Genomic DNA, 13,602 nt, shown 5'->3' with positions numbered 1-13,602 from the left:
GAAGGGATTTGAAAGCGTTTCATAAACTGTTATGCACACACGAAAGTGCATGATTATTGCTACAAAAAATTAATTAGGAAAGATGAGCAATCCTCTTATCATCTCCCAGGGTCTCTTTCCTCACTTCCTCTTTCTCTCCCCTCACCGTCCTTCCCTCCTTCCCCACTCTAATAGCTTTTTCAGCTGTGAACACACCACACAAGCAGGGTAATAAGAGCCAACGGTCTGAACTGTGAAAACAAAACAAAGGAAGAGTCAATGTAAATGACACCCAAATTACCGAGAAATGTGAAATGAAAACAAGCTCAGAGCCAAATTCCAGGAATATGCTATGTTTCAGATTTGCTGACCCCTTTGTGATTTCATATTTGCCAAAGTCTTCAAGCTTTGGTCATTAGTCTTCCACTTCCTAATGCAAGAAAGTAAATGCTGACTTGTGTCATTTGCCCCAGATGCCACCGGAAATGGCATCTTCTCCCCAGAGGCTGGCTCACAAACGTAGCAGCACGCGGAGGTGAACTTGTCTGCCCCACAGCCCAGCCTGGACTCTCCCACCTGGCCCTCTGATCTACAGCCAAGAAAAGAGTCTGTCTAAGGAAGAGATCTAGAATCAACCGAGAGGTACACTGTTTAATCATCAGTTACTTTAATGAGTAAGTACTTTCTAGTTTTCTCATTTTATTCTAAGTATTAATTTTGCCTTTTTGAGCAGCTTTTCTTTGGGATCCTCACTTCTTGGGCACTTACTGTTGGAAGAAGCACTATCTTAGCCCACCCCACCCCAGCCCTGCTTAACCGAATAGCCCTAAAGAGACAACCGTTATTTTGTAATAACAATTTGTGATTGATAAGCTACTAAATCTCTAAAAATGTACAGTGACAAAAACAGCCAGTTGTGAACTGGAGAAAGGATGTGAAGTACCTATTGTCTGTGCAATCTTGTATGTTGTGGTTGACCACAAAGGCTTGGCATCAACTTTGACTTCCAGCTCTGCTTTTTATAAAATGGATGAGCTTGGGCAGCTGACTCAATATTCAAACAATTTTCGAACGCGTAAAATGAAGAAAAATAAAGTACCAATTTCACAGGGTTCTCAAGAGGAATAAATAGATAAGTGATAAAACACTTAACATACTGTTGGAATGGGTACTAAATAATGTACTAAATGACAAATTAGTGTTACTAAATAAGTGAAATACTTCATTTAACTGGAAAACTCCCTTAAGGACTAAATGCCATCCCCCAAATATGCTGAGGTGGCTCAGAATAACAATTAACAATTGTAGAGTTGACAGAGCATTTCGTTTGATTTCCACAGTTAACCCCAAGGTGGGGAGGGCAGAGCTGTTGGCTTATTTTTGTGACTGAGGAATAAGGGTGAAGCTGAGAATTCTGCTGAGCGTGGCGGCGGGAAGAGAAGCTCATAGGCCCAGACTTAGAGCTGCAGAGAGGAAAGCATGACTTGGGAAAGTTAGAAGTTATTTCGTGTGTTCATTTCTCCAGCATAGATTCTTGTTTTCTCAGCTTCCTCACCTCCGGGACCTTGGCCATAGGCCTTGAAACTGGGGAAATCCTCGGTCCCTCTGCCAACAGGCACAGCAGTGGGAACGCAGGTCTTCCAGATCTATCTAGGCAATGGTGTGGGTAGGGAGCAAGGAAGACAGAGACTGGCTCTTAGAACCCCATTTTTAATTCAAAAACTTTTTTCCCATGTAGAAACACTATTGCACTTAGCATTCAGATACTACACTGGTAATAATAATAATAACAATGATAAAATAATATCCATTTTTGAGGTCAGTTGGGTGGCACAGCAGTTAAGTTCGTGAGCTCTGCTTCAGTGGTCTGGGGTTTGCCAGTTCGATTCCTGGGCGTGGACATAACCCACGGCTTATCAAGCCACACTGTGGCAGGTGTCCCACATATAAAATAGAGGAAGATGGGCATAGATGTTAGCTCAGGGCCTATCTTCTTTAGCAAAAAGAGGAGGATTGACAGCAGATGTTAGCTCAGAGCTAGTCTTCCTCAAAAAAAAAAAAAGATCCATTTTCAAAGCTCTTTTGTGTAATCTCCTAAGAGGAGCATAAAGGCGATTTCTACCATTTAAAGGATGAAAACGGAAGTGGAAGTGGCAGAAACCCCAGCCTGCTGACTCGGCCTAACAGTCAGGTCACTGGTTAAATGGGCTTTTATGGCCATTCCCGGAGACAATTTTCAGAATTCAACCTGTTCATCAGTTGAAAGCAACTTAGTCATCCTTAGCTCCCCAGCGCCCTTCCTTATTCAACCATTGGTTAGAATCTAGAGTAGTCAGCATAAGGATAAAAAGTTTTGAAACACAAATGTAGCTTTAGCGTGGCACTGTTTTCTGTTGACTCATTAAGAGCAATAGCTAACTATCAGAGGGATGAAAATGGAGCTAAGCTGACTTCACACCTGCTGTTTTCTCATGGAAAAATTAAAAGCTGTGCACAAAACATTGCTTTGTTACGTTTTTCAACAGAGAATAAAAAGGAAAACTACATGCAAATATTTTTTTTCTGGATAGGATGATTTTTTCCTCTTACTTTCAACAAATATTTATAGCTGAGGTTAAAAGCTCAGGCTCTGGAGCCGTATTTCTTCCTAAAGAAACAAGACAAAACCTTAAGCTTATCTAATTGATTGCAAGATTCACTGTCAATAACAGACCGGTTCTGCCTTCCACCCGCTGAACAACCTTGGGCGATTTATGTAACCTCTCCAAGCCTCAGTTTATTCATCCATAAAATGGAGATGATAATAGTTCCTATCTCACTAGGTTGTGAGAATAGGCCTGGCACAGAGTAAATGCTCAATGGATGCTAACTATAACGCATAAGGCATTGAGCCGGGAGGGGTACAAAGAAAGGTGAGCCCCACCTCTGCCATCAGGAAGTAGGATGGAAGGAGGCAGAAAGGCACACGGCAGTTAATTATAATACAAAACCGAACCAACTGCTAGGGGCGTCCGTCAGAGGAAGGAGATTCTTCTGCCTGAGAAAATAGGGAAGGCTCTCAGACAGAATTGCCTTTTGAACAGGATCTTAAAGAAGGAACAGAATTTCAGTAGAGGCAGGCCTTAGGGAACATTCAAGGCTGAGTCACAGAGCAAACTTGAAGAGGTGAGAAAAAGCCCTCTGGGTACACACAGGCTCTTATTACTCATCCACAGGCTTTCGGGAGATGCACAGAAGGAAGGATCATATCCTAGGTTAAAAAATAAAGCTTATAAATGCAAAACATTGGAGTGATGCCAGCATATCAAATCAAAGTGAAGATATGAAATTTAAAAAGGTAGATAATAGGGGCTGGCTTGGTGAGGTAGGGGTTAAGTTCACGCACTCTGCTTCAGCAGCCCAGGGTTCACGGGCTGGGATCCCTGGCATGGACCCACACACCACTTGTCAAGCTACGCTGTGGTGGCATCCCACATACAAAATAGAGGAAGATGGGCACAGATGTTAGTTCAGGGAAAATCTTCCTCATGCAAAAAAAAAGTAGGTAAAATTTTATGTGAGAAAACACATATAAAATAAAAACTATACTGTTTCAGAAAGTGTTTCAATCAAAGTAAGACACACTTTCTTAAGGGTGAAGAGAAATTTTTATGGAAAGTAAAAAAGTTAACCACAAAATCTAAAACAGAGCTGAAACTGGTCACTGTGCTCAGCTTCCCAAAATATATTGCAACATCCTCCTCCCCAAAATATATTCTCAAGAATTATCTAATTTTTTCATTGCCAAGAAATAGTTGAGCTATTCTATAATGAGACTATTACACAAGGATTTTGATGTTTTAGGAATAGTGGAAACAGCCATGGTCACGAAAAATAAAAATGCCTTGATCTGAGCACTGCAGAAGTAGTTTATTCCCACCTGGTTATCCTCAGCCAACGTTTCAAGCAGAAATTATAAAGCAGCTCTCTGAAAATGCAGTGAGAATATGCTGCCATCATCCCCATGGATGGTCAATATTTATTTAGAGAGACTGTTCAAAGGTCATAAGAGAATTATCTTAGGAATTCAGTCACCGTTTGATGGGAAGATAAATAGGCGTCTAGAGAATTTGGAAATGATAAGAGGCCCACACAGACTAAATTACTCCGTGCCCCTCCCCCACCCTTGGAACTTTATTCTACACACCTGAATATGTCTGGAACTCAGGAGACAAGTTGGGGCTAGCTAAATTGATCCAGCACTTAAAAACGTCGCAGACCTCATGATGATGACTTTCCATATGTTCATTTAACCCTCACTTCTTAAGAAATCCATAGTATTATTTCCGTTTTGTTGATGAGGATTCTGAAGTGCAGAGAGATTACTTAATCTTCCCTGAGTCTCGGAGGCTAGTAAGTGGTGGAGCAGGATGCAAACCCAGGGCGCTGACTCCGGGGCCCACCCTCTCAGCCACTGGGCTTTATTGCCTCAATTCGGAGTCATCTGCATACAAATGGTAATTGATAAGGAGCCGTAGAATTTGTTTCCATCCAAACTGGGACATTTTTAGGGGGTAGAGGCACTATTAATAATTATCCTGGGAAAACAGGGGTAAATCACAACAGTTAGGGGCAAAAGGGACATATGATCACCTTATTGACTGGTGCCAGGAGTGGATGAATTTACCAAGGGAAAGAATGTTGAAGAAAAGAAGAAAGGAGCCGATTAGTGGGCCTTGAGAAAGACCAACATTTGGGGAATTGCCAGAGAAAGAGAAAGTCACAAAGGATATTGGGGGAGGTGAGACAGGAGGCAAGGGTGTCAGACACTGGGGCATTTTTTCAGAGAGGAGTAATCTACGGTCCCCTAGTCCCAAGAAGCTGGGAATCGGCGGAGGCGATAAGGACTGAGAAGTGGCCACTGAAAGGAGCAACAAGGAAATCACTGGTGATTTACTGACAAACATTTCTTCGGTTTGCTGGAGTTGGAAGCCAAATTAAAGTAAAAGGAGGAGTGAGTGGGAGGTAAGGACTCAGACACAGCCAGTGCAAACAACTCTTTTTACAAAGTGGCCTTGAAGGGGAGGCAAAAGATACCACTGTCCTGGAGGTGGAGTCAAAGAAGTTTCCTTTCTTTTTTAAAGCAAGAAACTAGAATGCCTTTAATGCTTAAAGGAAGGGGCCAGCCAAAGGAGAGTGAAGAAAAAGTAGAATGCATAATTATCCCCTCCCGGGGGCCCTCCTGGAGCAAAATTCCTGAGGAGGTAGGAGGACAGGACGGGCCACCTGAGCTGACGATTACTTTTACGTCTGAGGAGGTACAGTTCTGCCCCAGCGGGAGGGAGGCAAGGGGACTGTGGGCTTGAAAGTCGGAGGGAGGGAACCAGAGCTAGGTGCTGTCTGCAGGCTCCTGTTTTCTCTAGAGTCTCAGAGGGGAGGGGTTGCCGTGCCTGAGTTTAAAGGGGTCTCAAGCACGGCAGGCACCGTGCTAGACCCTCGATAGACATTGACATGATCTCTTCATTTTCACTATTGCTCAGCGAGGTAGGTGAGATTGCCCTTGTTTGACACCAGAGGAAACTACAGCTCAGAACCGTGGGCAGCGAGCCCAGGAGCACACAGCTGTTCGGGGCCAGAGTCCACATCTGACTTCATCATCTGGAAGTGAAAGTCAGGTCACTGCCTTCCGGGATCTCTCATTCAAGTCAGAGGAGTAATCGGTAGGAAGTTAGCAAATGTAGTTTAAACAAGGTTCGAGACCATAATGTGGAAGTCGAAATCATATTTTTGTTTATATGAATTGCTCTGATTTTATACTTTAGAAGATCCTTTTGTAAAATAGATGTTTTTTTTAAAATAATAAGGCTATTAGAGTAAAGGCTTCATAGTTTGGCTTTTGTTTTTATAGAATTAGTATCTGCATATCAGGTGTTACGAACCCCCACTTCATTCACAGAGGATGTCCCCTGAATTTCTTTCTATAATCCATTTCTTTCTATAATCCATAGGAAATTTTTATATTAGACTACTACTATAGGAAAAATATGCTGCTTCAAGGATTTTTAAACTTGGTAATTTTCAGATTCGTAAAGTGTGTGAAATTCTTCCATTGATATTTTATTGCAAAAGAATCACAAATTTAAGACTGTGGCCCGGTAGAGAAGGTAAGATACAAACTGAACATGTCTGCAGTGATTCCTGCCTCCATGAGGAAGACTTGTGCTTACGTGGAGCCCAGCGTGAAGATCACAATCCAAGTTTCAATGTTCCATTTACATCACATGTATCAGCGCTTTTAGACGTGGTGAGTCAGGACTAACCAAAATAGCCAAGTTAGAAACACGGACCCCGGGGTAGCATTGGGTGATGCAGGGATGGGGTAGAGGAATCAGTGTTTTTTGGGGGATGTGAGTCAAATTTGCAGAATGACAACCGTCACACAATGAAAAGATCAAAGCAATTCATATAAACAAAAATATGATTTCAATCATGCATTACCTATGACAAGCTTCCACATTATGGTCTTGAACCATTGTTTAAACTACCTTTGCTAAGGAAATAGATAGAGAGAGGTGTTCTAAATTTTTCTTGAATTAATTAATGGGCTGCAGAGCTGAGGCCTGTTTTAGAGGTGAGGTTATTGGGGGTAAGGATGAGAACCAGTCTTTCCAATGATTCTTTCGGAAATAATTTTTCTGTTGCATTATTTACCATAGTATCTCACAGTACTTCTGTGTACTTTTAAAAATTTACTCCTAAAACGACTTTTAAAAATAGAAGGCCTGCATTATTTTCCCCATTTTCATATTATACAGAGGAAGGGATGCTGACTGGTAACCCCAAATCAAATGATGAATCTTTTGAGAAGCCCAATCCCCAGGCCATTCCTTAAGGTTTCCCAAAGAGAAGTTGGAATCGTTTGCATTTATTTTTTCTTTGAAAACTTTATATGGCACGCAATTTAATTTTTGAGGATTTTAAATTCCACTGAGAAAGCTAAGCAAATAGATAAGTTGTAGAGGTGAGTTCATGAAAAATAATTATTTTCCTATTTCTACCATTTATTCCCTTAAAATTTAAGGGGATCTTGGAAAGTTCAAAACACTGATTTCATCACCAAAAATGCAGTTAGAAGGAAATGAAATATTTATATTCCCAGTATCATGTTGCATTAAGATGGTTAATCATATGCAAGAAACTTCTAAACTAGTTACCTAAACTAGTTACAAATACTTCCTTCAACTAATCAAAACAACACCCTAATTGTTGGTGATTACTTTTGTGATTTAAGACCTCTCTGCAGGGTCTCTGGAGCAACCAGCCTATTTCTGCGTCACTCTTCCTGTAACTAAAGATCAATAAGAAAAGAAAAAATTTAACAATTTCTGCAACACTTTGATTAATGAAAAATACATGCTGTATGTTTGGTTTGCGATAGTTATAAAGCAAAAGTCAATGATTTATAAATCACGGCTTATGAAGCTATTAAAAAATTAATTATCCCCAAACAGAGAAATCTAAGCAAGATACTCAAAAGCAATTTATTATAGTAGTAGCCATTATTAATGCATATTGCTGTCAGAGCTTTAGCCAAAGCCCAAGTTTTACTTTGCAAACAGGAAAGCATGGAACTACTTATCATTACGATTTGAGGAATAAATCATGAAACTTTTTTAAAACCAGTTTAAATTTGGAATCACAGATTGCAATGATCATCGTATACCTCCTCCCTCCCCCATGACTCTCCCAAATGGCTTTGGTGCCTCATTTACGTACATGGATTCTAGTTGCCAGTGCCTTTGATATTTACATGTCCATTTCCTTACCCCTCCTCTTGAGAAATGAGACTGCCTTGTTATACACTCCTTGCATCTAGCATAATATCTGGTTCTCAATGATCCTTACTGAATGAATGAATGAATGGATGCATGAATCCATCTGTAAAATAGCTGCCAAAACCAGTAAGTGAGTATAGCACATTTGAAGCCAAGAAAGAAGCCCCAGCTAAAAAGACTGATCTGCCTGTTTTCAAATCCCTTTTTTGTTTCATTTTTATAGATATAAAGAGCTTTGAAAATGAAACTTACCAACTTTTTTTTTTTTACGTCAGAGAAGATTTAGCTCTCTGAATTATTCTTCATTCAACTCCCCTAAAAAAAAGTCCCTTTGTTTTTGTTGGGTTTAGTTTTTAATGCTTGACATCTTAATTTAAATGATCATTTCCCACAATGACAGTCCTGAGGATCTGATTTGTTAATCCTGCTACAGTTGCGATGCTCTTTATCGAGAATTTCATGAATTTCCTTTCAGTTTCAGCTTCTAACTGGAATTCTTCCCAGTCATTTCACTCTCCCTTCTTTCCGGAAGTCTTATCTGCATGTTCCACTGCAGAAGAACAATAAGAAATTCTTAGGTGGACACTTCTGCCCCGTTTTGGCTTCGAGTCTCAGAGCAGCCTCTGTGTGGGTTAAGTTCACTGGTCAGGATACACGGCAGCCAGAATTCCTCAAACACGGTCAAACCTGGGAGTTTGTAGAATTTTGTTTTGGTTTATCCTAAAATCCAGGTCTTTTAATGTTTTCATGTCTCTTGCTTGAGATTAAAGTATGGGATGAGTATACACTGTCGCTCACAGCCCTCCCCCCACTGAGTCCACATGGACCACCTCCCCTGGGCAGGCAGAGTAGATGGTTGCTTGCCTCTGATAGCAGCTGGGTTAGTTAGGCAGAGGTCATTCAAAGTGACAATATGATTTCTTTTCTATGATATGGCTTCCCTGATATCAACCCTGTGTTGAGCCAGTATCACTTCTGCATAAAGGCACATTGAATGTCCCCAACTGTCTCCTATCTTGTCCCCAAATATCTCCCTCACATGAGCCACAATTCTGGATTGAGACTGGCCTGCAGGCGGTTCTGCTCTGAAGGATGCCTCCTACAGAGATGGATTTTGGCGGCCGTGGTTTTAAATCTTACCTCCATCACGTCACCATCCATCCCTATACAATGGGAATAATAAGAATTATCTCATAAATAGGATAACGTTTGTAAACCACCTGGCATCCAGTAGCTGTTCAATAAACGTTAATTTTGTTTTATTCAATATCTTTCACTTGCATCATCTCATTTGATCTTCACAGAACCCTGCTAGACAGGCAGCACAAATATTGTAACCCCTCTTTTACAGATGACTAACCTGGTGTTCTGAAACTTGCTCAGTCGTAGTAGTAACTCCTATCTGTGCCAACTACTTGTCAGGCATTGTCCTCACATCACCTCTATGAAGTAGGTACTAAAAGTCCCATTTTGCAGATGGGGAAAATGAAGGCAGAGAAAGGCTGAATAACTTGCCCAAGGACAAAGAGCTAGCAAATAGAAGAGTTTGGATTCAAACCCAGATAGCGTGCCTCCAAAAGCAGTGCTCTTCACCAGTACACTTAAGTGCCTCCATTTCCCTCAGCTTTTAAGTGGTGGATTTGCCTCACATGTGTGAGTCCAGGTGGAAGGCACTTCGCACCCAGAGAAGGAATGCATCAGGCCGGGGAAACCAAGTCCCGCTGAAGGAGACAGCACTAGGTTATCAGATCTACCTACTTCAGGGAGAGACTAATGGAAGCGGATGATGTTCAGTACCCTGGGGGACGAGGCACAGAATACGAGCAGAGTGCCAGCCCAGAGGGGGCACACAGAGCACGGGAGCCCTGGAAACACCCTGGGAAAAGGTGTCCCCCTTCACTTGGCACTTTGGAGCCTCGGTTCTGGGGTAGAGGATTACTGTTGACATCGCCCCCTGGAAGTCGGCAGCACCTGTTCACGCTATCTTCCTATGCTTAGCTCTCTACTTTGTATTACACTCATCAACGCATACTTCTGATCTGCTCCTGAGGGCGAGACCAGGTTTTACTCATTTTTATATCCCCCAAGTGGAGCATCCAGTAGGTGCTTAATAAGTGTGAGTTGGATGAATAAATGTAGACAAATGAACATGCTAAGCCCCGAAGGGATTTGGAGCTTACTTAAACTATGTTTTCTTTTGTTGCACCACAATGAGCTACATCCTGTTTTTAAGCTTTTTTTTCTGATAGCAAAAACAGGCGAATGAAGGTTCTTTGGGGGAAAACAGGCCAGTATTTTCAACTGTTCTTTTAGGGTAATTCTTTTCCCTTCTACCCGTTTTCATGTGTTTATTTTTGTACTTGTACCCATTTAAAGCCACAAACAGTATAGTTTTTAAAAATGGAACGTGTAATTTAATAATAGCTATCCCCCCACACCTATTAAAATGTTTACTAATGCATAAAGCCTACAGATATCAAGCCACAGTGGATTCTAATGGCTTCTGTGTAAGTGGAGGAAGTGGCTGCCAGGTTCGTCCCCATCTGAGATTAGTTGGGTATTGAAGTGTGTTTCTACCTTATTCCTTAGTGGCTGTGGTTGTAAATAGCAGATTGAAATAAACTCCATCTGAAGTTTTGACGATGAGTGTCACAATTTTGAACATTTTATTCAATGTGCCTGGGAGGGAAAAACTTTTCTTCTCCTCTCTTAGGTTCTGTGTCTGGGGCCATGTGAATAAAACTAACAAAAGACAGATTAATAGGAGAAAAGGCACACAATTTTCATTAATATTTACATGCCTGAGAGTTCACAGAAAACAAATGACACTCAAAGAAGCAGTTAGACTCAGTGGGTTTTATACCATTTTAACAAAGGACAAAGGGTAGGAGCTTCAAGGGGTGATAAATTGTGGGGAAGTGACTAGGAAATATACGGGGCAACCAATGGAAAATAAGGGCTGTTTTTATTTTAGTACGGTCTGTTTATGCAGACTCACCTCAGTGTTGACAACTCCTTGTCTTCTTTGACTCCTCTCTCCCTGGTGGGGGAAGGAGTATCTTCCTCAAAGAGAAACTCAGGCTCTGCTTTCAGGTACACAGGGGAGAGCAGAGAACTCTTTATCTATTCATTCTCAGTGGCCTTCAGCTCAAAATAATCCTTATGCCAAAGTGGTATATTTTGGGGTGGCATATTCTGATCTCCTTCAAATGGGAAACAAATGTAAATTTGAGAATGTGAATTATGTACTTTTTACAAGTCCTATTGATAAGAAACAGCTGCTTCCTCGTTAAAGAAATCTGTTTTTTAATGTTTTCTGACCTGGTACGCGTACTCTTCCATTCTGTAATTCCATTTCATTTAATTCTTTTAAAGTTATCAAAAGTAATATGACTATATAAAGTATATTTACAAAAAAGGAGGGGACACAAGTCATCCATAATCCTACTGTCCTTCTAAAAGCTATGTTTTTGCATATCTTGCAGCGTTATCCATGCATCTCTCTTTTATATAGTTTCAGGGATATGGGGCACACCTGTGGTATGTAACGTCTTCAGCTTCACATGATATCACATTCTCCATGTTCTTGCTTACTCACAGTCCTCATTATTTAGCAGCTGCAAAGTTCGCCTAACCATTCTCCAGGCGTCAGGAGTCTGGACTGCCCCCAGGCCAGTGGTGGGACAGGTTGCACCTCTAGCCCAAGGAGGGCAGGGCAGAGTTGGCCCCTTCTGGCCAAGTGGAAGCTGGGCCTGCTAGAGGAGCCGCAAGCGGTTCAGAGGTCAAGTCTCATGCTTGACCTCCTGCTAAACTGAGGTCAGGCCAACCAGGACTTGTAGCTCCAGGCTCCCTTCTTCCCAGGCTTAAGGTGGTGCAGCCCCGCCCTGTGAGCGGCCCAGGCCAAAGCTCCATCTCCTTCCTAAGCCCTCCCCACGCCAGGCCTGCCCGGGGTGGATGCCCTCCAGCCCCTCTCTCCTTCTGTCCTAGCAATCCACGGACCCACCGCGTGCAAAGAAAAGAGCTAGGCCGCACGTCCTGGGCGTCATGGTCCACCTGCGGGCTTCCGAAGTGCGGCAGCTGCTCCACAACAAGTTCGTGGTCATCCTGGGGGACTCTGTCCACAGGGCCGTGTACAAGGACCTGGTGCTCCTGCTGCAGAAGGACTGCCTGCTCACTCCCAGCCAGCTCAAGGCCAAGGGGGAGGAGAGCTTCGAACAGGACATTCTCTTGGAGGGAGGCCAGCTGGGCCCCATGCACAACGGCATCGAGTACCGCGAGGTCCGCCAGTTCTGCTCCGGCCACCATCTGGTGCGCTTCTACTTCCTCACGCGCGTGTACTCCGACTACCTCAAGGCCATCTTGCAACAGCTGCGGTCGGGCGAGCACTTCCCAGACGTGATCATCATGAACTCCTGCCTCTGGGACATCTCCAGGTACGGTGAGCACTCGTGGTCAAGCTACCTGGAGAACCTGACGAGGCTGTTTGGGCACCTGGGCCAGATGCTGCCCGAGTCGTGCCTCATGGTGTGGAACACAGCCATGCCGCTTGGCGACAAACTCTCCGCCGGCTTTCTCCCGCCCGAGCCCCAACCCTGGACCAACGCCCTGAAATTCAGGGTGGTCGAAGCCAATTTCTATAGCTCCGTGGAGGCCAAGAACCACGGCTTCGACGTGCTGGACTTGCATTTCCACTTCCGCCGTGCGCAGCAGCATCACCTGCAGCGAGACGGGGTGCACTGGGACGAGTATGCGCACCGACAGCTCTCCCAGCTGCTGCTGGCCCACGTGGCCGACGCCTGGGGGGTGGAGCTGCCCCAACGCGACCCAGTGGGCAGGTGGATCAAGGACGGCCCTGCAAGAGGAGAGCGTGGCCAGGGAGCTGAGAGGCAGCCCCTGGCCCGCAGAGGTCAACGGACCTTATCTCTGCCTGGACCCTTGCCTCCTCGCACGTGCTACCCCCTGCTCCCGCTCCCATCTCCTCGCCCACCCCTGCTCCCACTCCTGCCCCGACAGCCTCCTCCCATCCGCTTTCACCAACCCATGCCCCAGTTTCTCCTCTGTCCCCAAGATGCCTGTTTGTCCTCAGGCCGTCCGGATCAATTCTCCTTAAGCCATTTCCATTCAGATGTCCCCTTCGAAACTGACTTTATGTTAGGTCCCCAGCCACCTGTGCCGCCTTTCCCCACACCCCGTTATCATCGGCAGCGGGCCCCTGTGGTTCATAGGGGGTTTCCCCAGTATTCGCCCCGTGGCCCGTATGGGCCCTGGAGGCAGCCCAGACCTTTCAGGAGAAGGGCCCCAGCCCACCCAAAGCCAAGGTTTCAATAGACTGACTTGGGCCTTTTTCCTCCTCACACTCACGCACTGGATGGATCATCTGACTTCCCCTAAGCAGACCGCCCTTGTTAACTGAAGCCTTTGGTCTAAGCCTTTGCTTGGACTCCTTGTTGTGCATTGCTGTTATCCATGATGGCAGGAAGAGCAGCCTGACCCATTGTTGTTGGCTTATGTCCTCTTCCTCTGCTCTCTGGGGCTTAGCAAGCATTATTCCTGCCTCCCCACTCCCTAATCTCTTTGTCTTTTTGTAAACATAAAACTGAAAGAAAGCAATTGTTTCTCAAAAGCAGTTGTGTGTGTTTCCATATTGGTGCCTTTCCCTTTTATTAAACAATTAGCTTCATAAGAGCAAAGACAGTATCTGCTGAATAGTTACGGCATCTACTTGATAAACTCCTCAAAATGGAATTTCTCTAAAAGAATTCCGAAGGTTTCCATAAAATGGACCTGATTCCTTACAAATAAGTGAAAG

The 13,602-nt window shown here is 43.8% G+C and overlaps 1 protein-coding gene across 2 annotated transcripts; it reads left to right on the top strand.

Annotated features, from left to right (window-relative positions):
* The first annotated feature begins 569 nt into the window (after window positions 1–569).
* PCED1B (PC-esterase domain containing 1B) lies at window positions 570–13,247 on the top strand. Of its 2 annotated transcripts, none has more exons than XM_046641022.1 (2): window positions 570–653; window positions 11,781–13,247. In XM_046641022.1, the coding sequence occupies exon 2, from the start codon at window positions 11,838–11,840 to the stop codon at window positions 13,119–13,121; it is 1,284 nt and encodes a 427-aa protein (XP_046496978.1). In that variant the 5' UTR covers window positions 570–653; window positions 11,781–11,837; the 3' UTR covers window positions 13,122–13,247. The 2 variants fall into 2 exon arrangements, with proteins under 2 accessions (XP_046496978.1, XP_046496985.1); XM_046641029.1 differs by lacking the exon at window positions 570–653 and adding an exon at window positions 5,192–5,276.
* Window positions 13,248–13,602: the final 355 nt, after the last annotated feature.

Source organism: Equus quagga, chromosome 1, assembly GCF_021613505.1.
Source record: "Equus quagga isolate Etosha38 chromosome 1, UCLA_HA_Equagga_1.0, whole genome shotgun sequence".
Lineage (NCBI taxonomy): Eukaryota > Metazoa > Chordata > Mammalia > Perissodactyla > Equidae > Equus > Equus quagga.
Note: the sequence above shows the minus strand (reverse complement) of the source record. Positions and strands in the feature narration are given on the sequence as shown.

Bases quoted from the DNA above. Each gene is read 5' to 3' on its own strand.
- PCED1B (XM_046641022.1), top strand. From the start codon at position 11,838: ATGGTCCACCTGCGGGCTTCCGAAGTGCGGCAGCTGCTCCACAACAAG.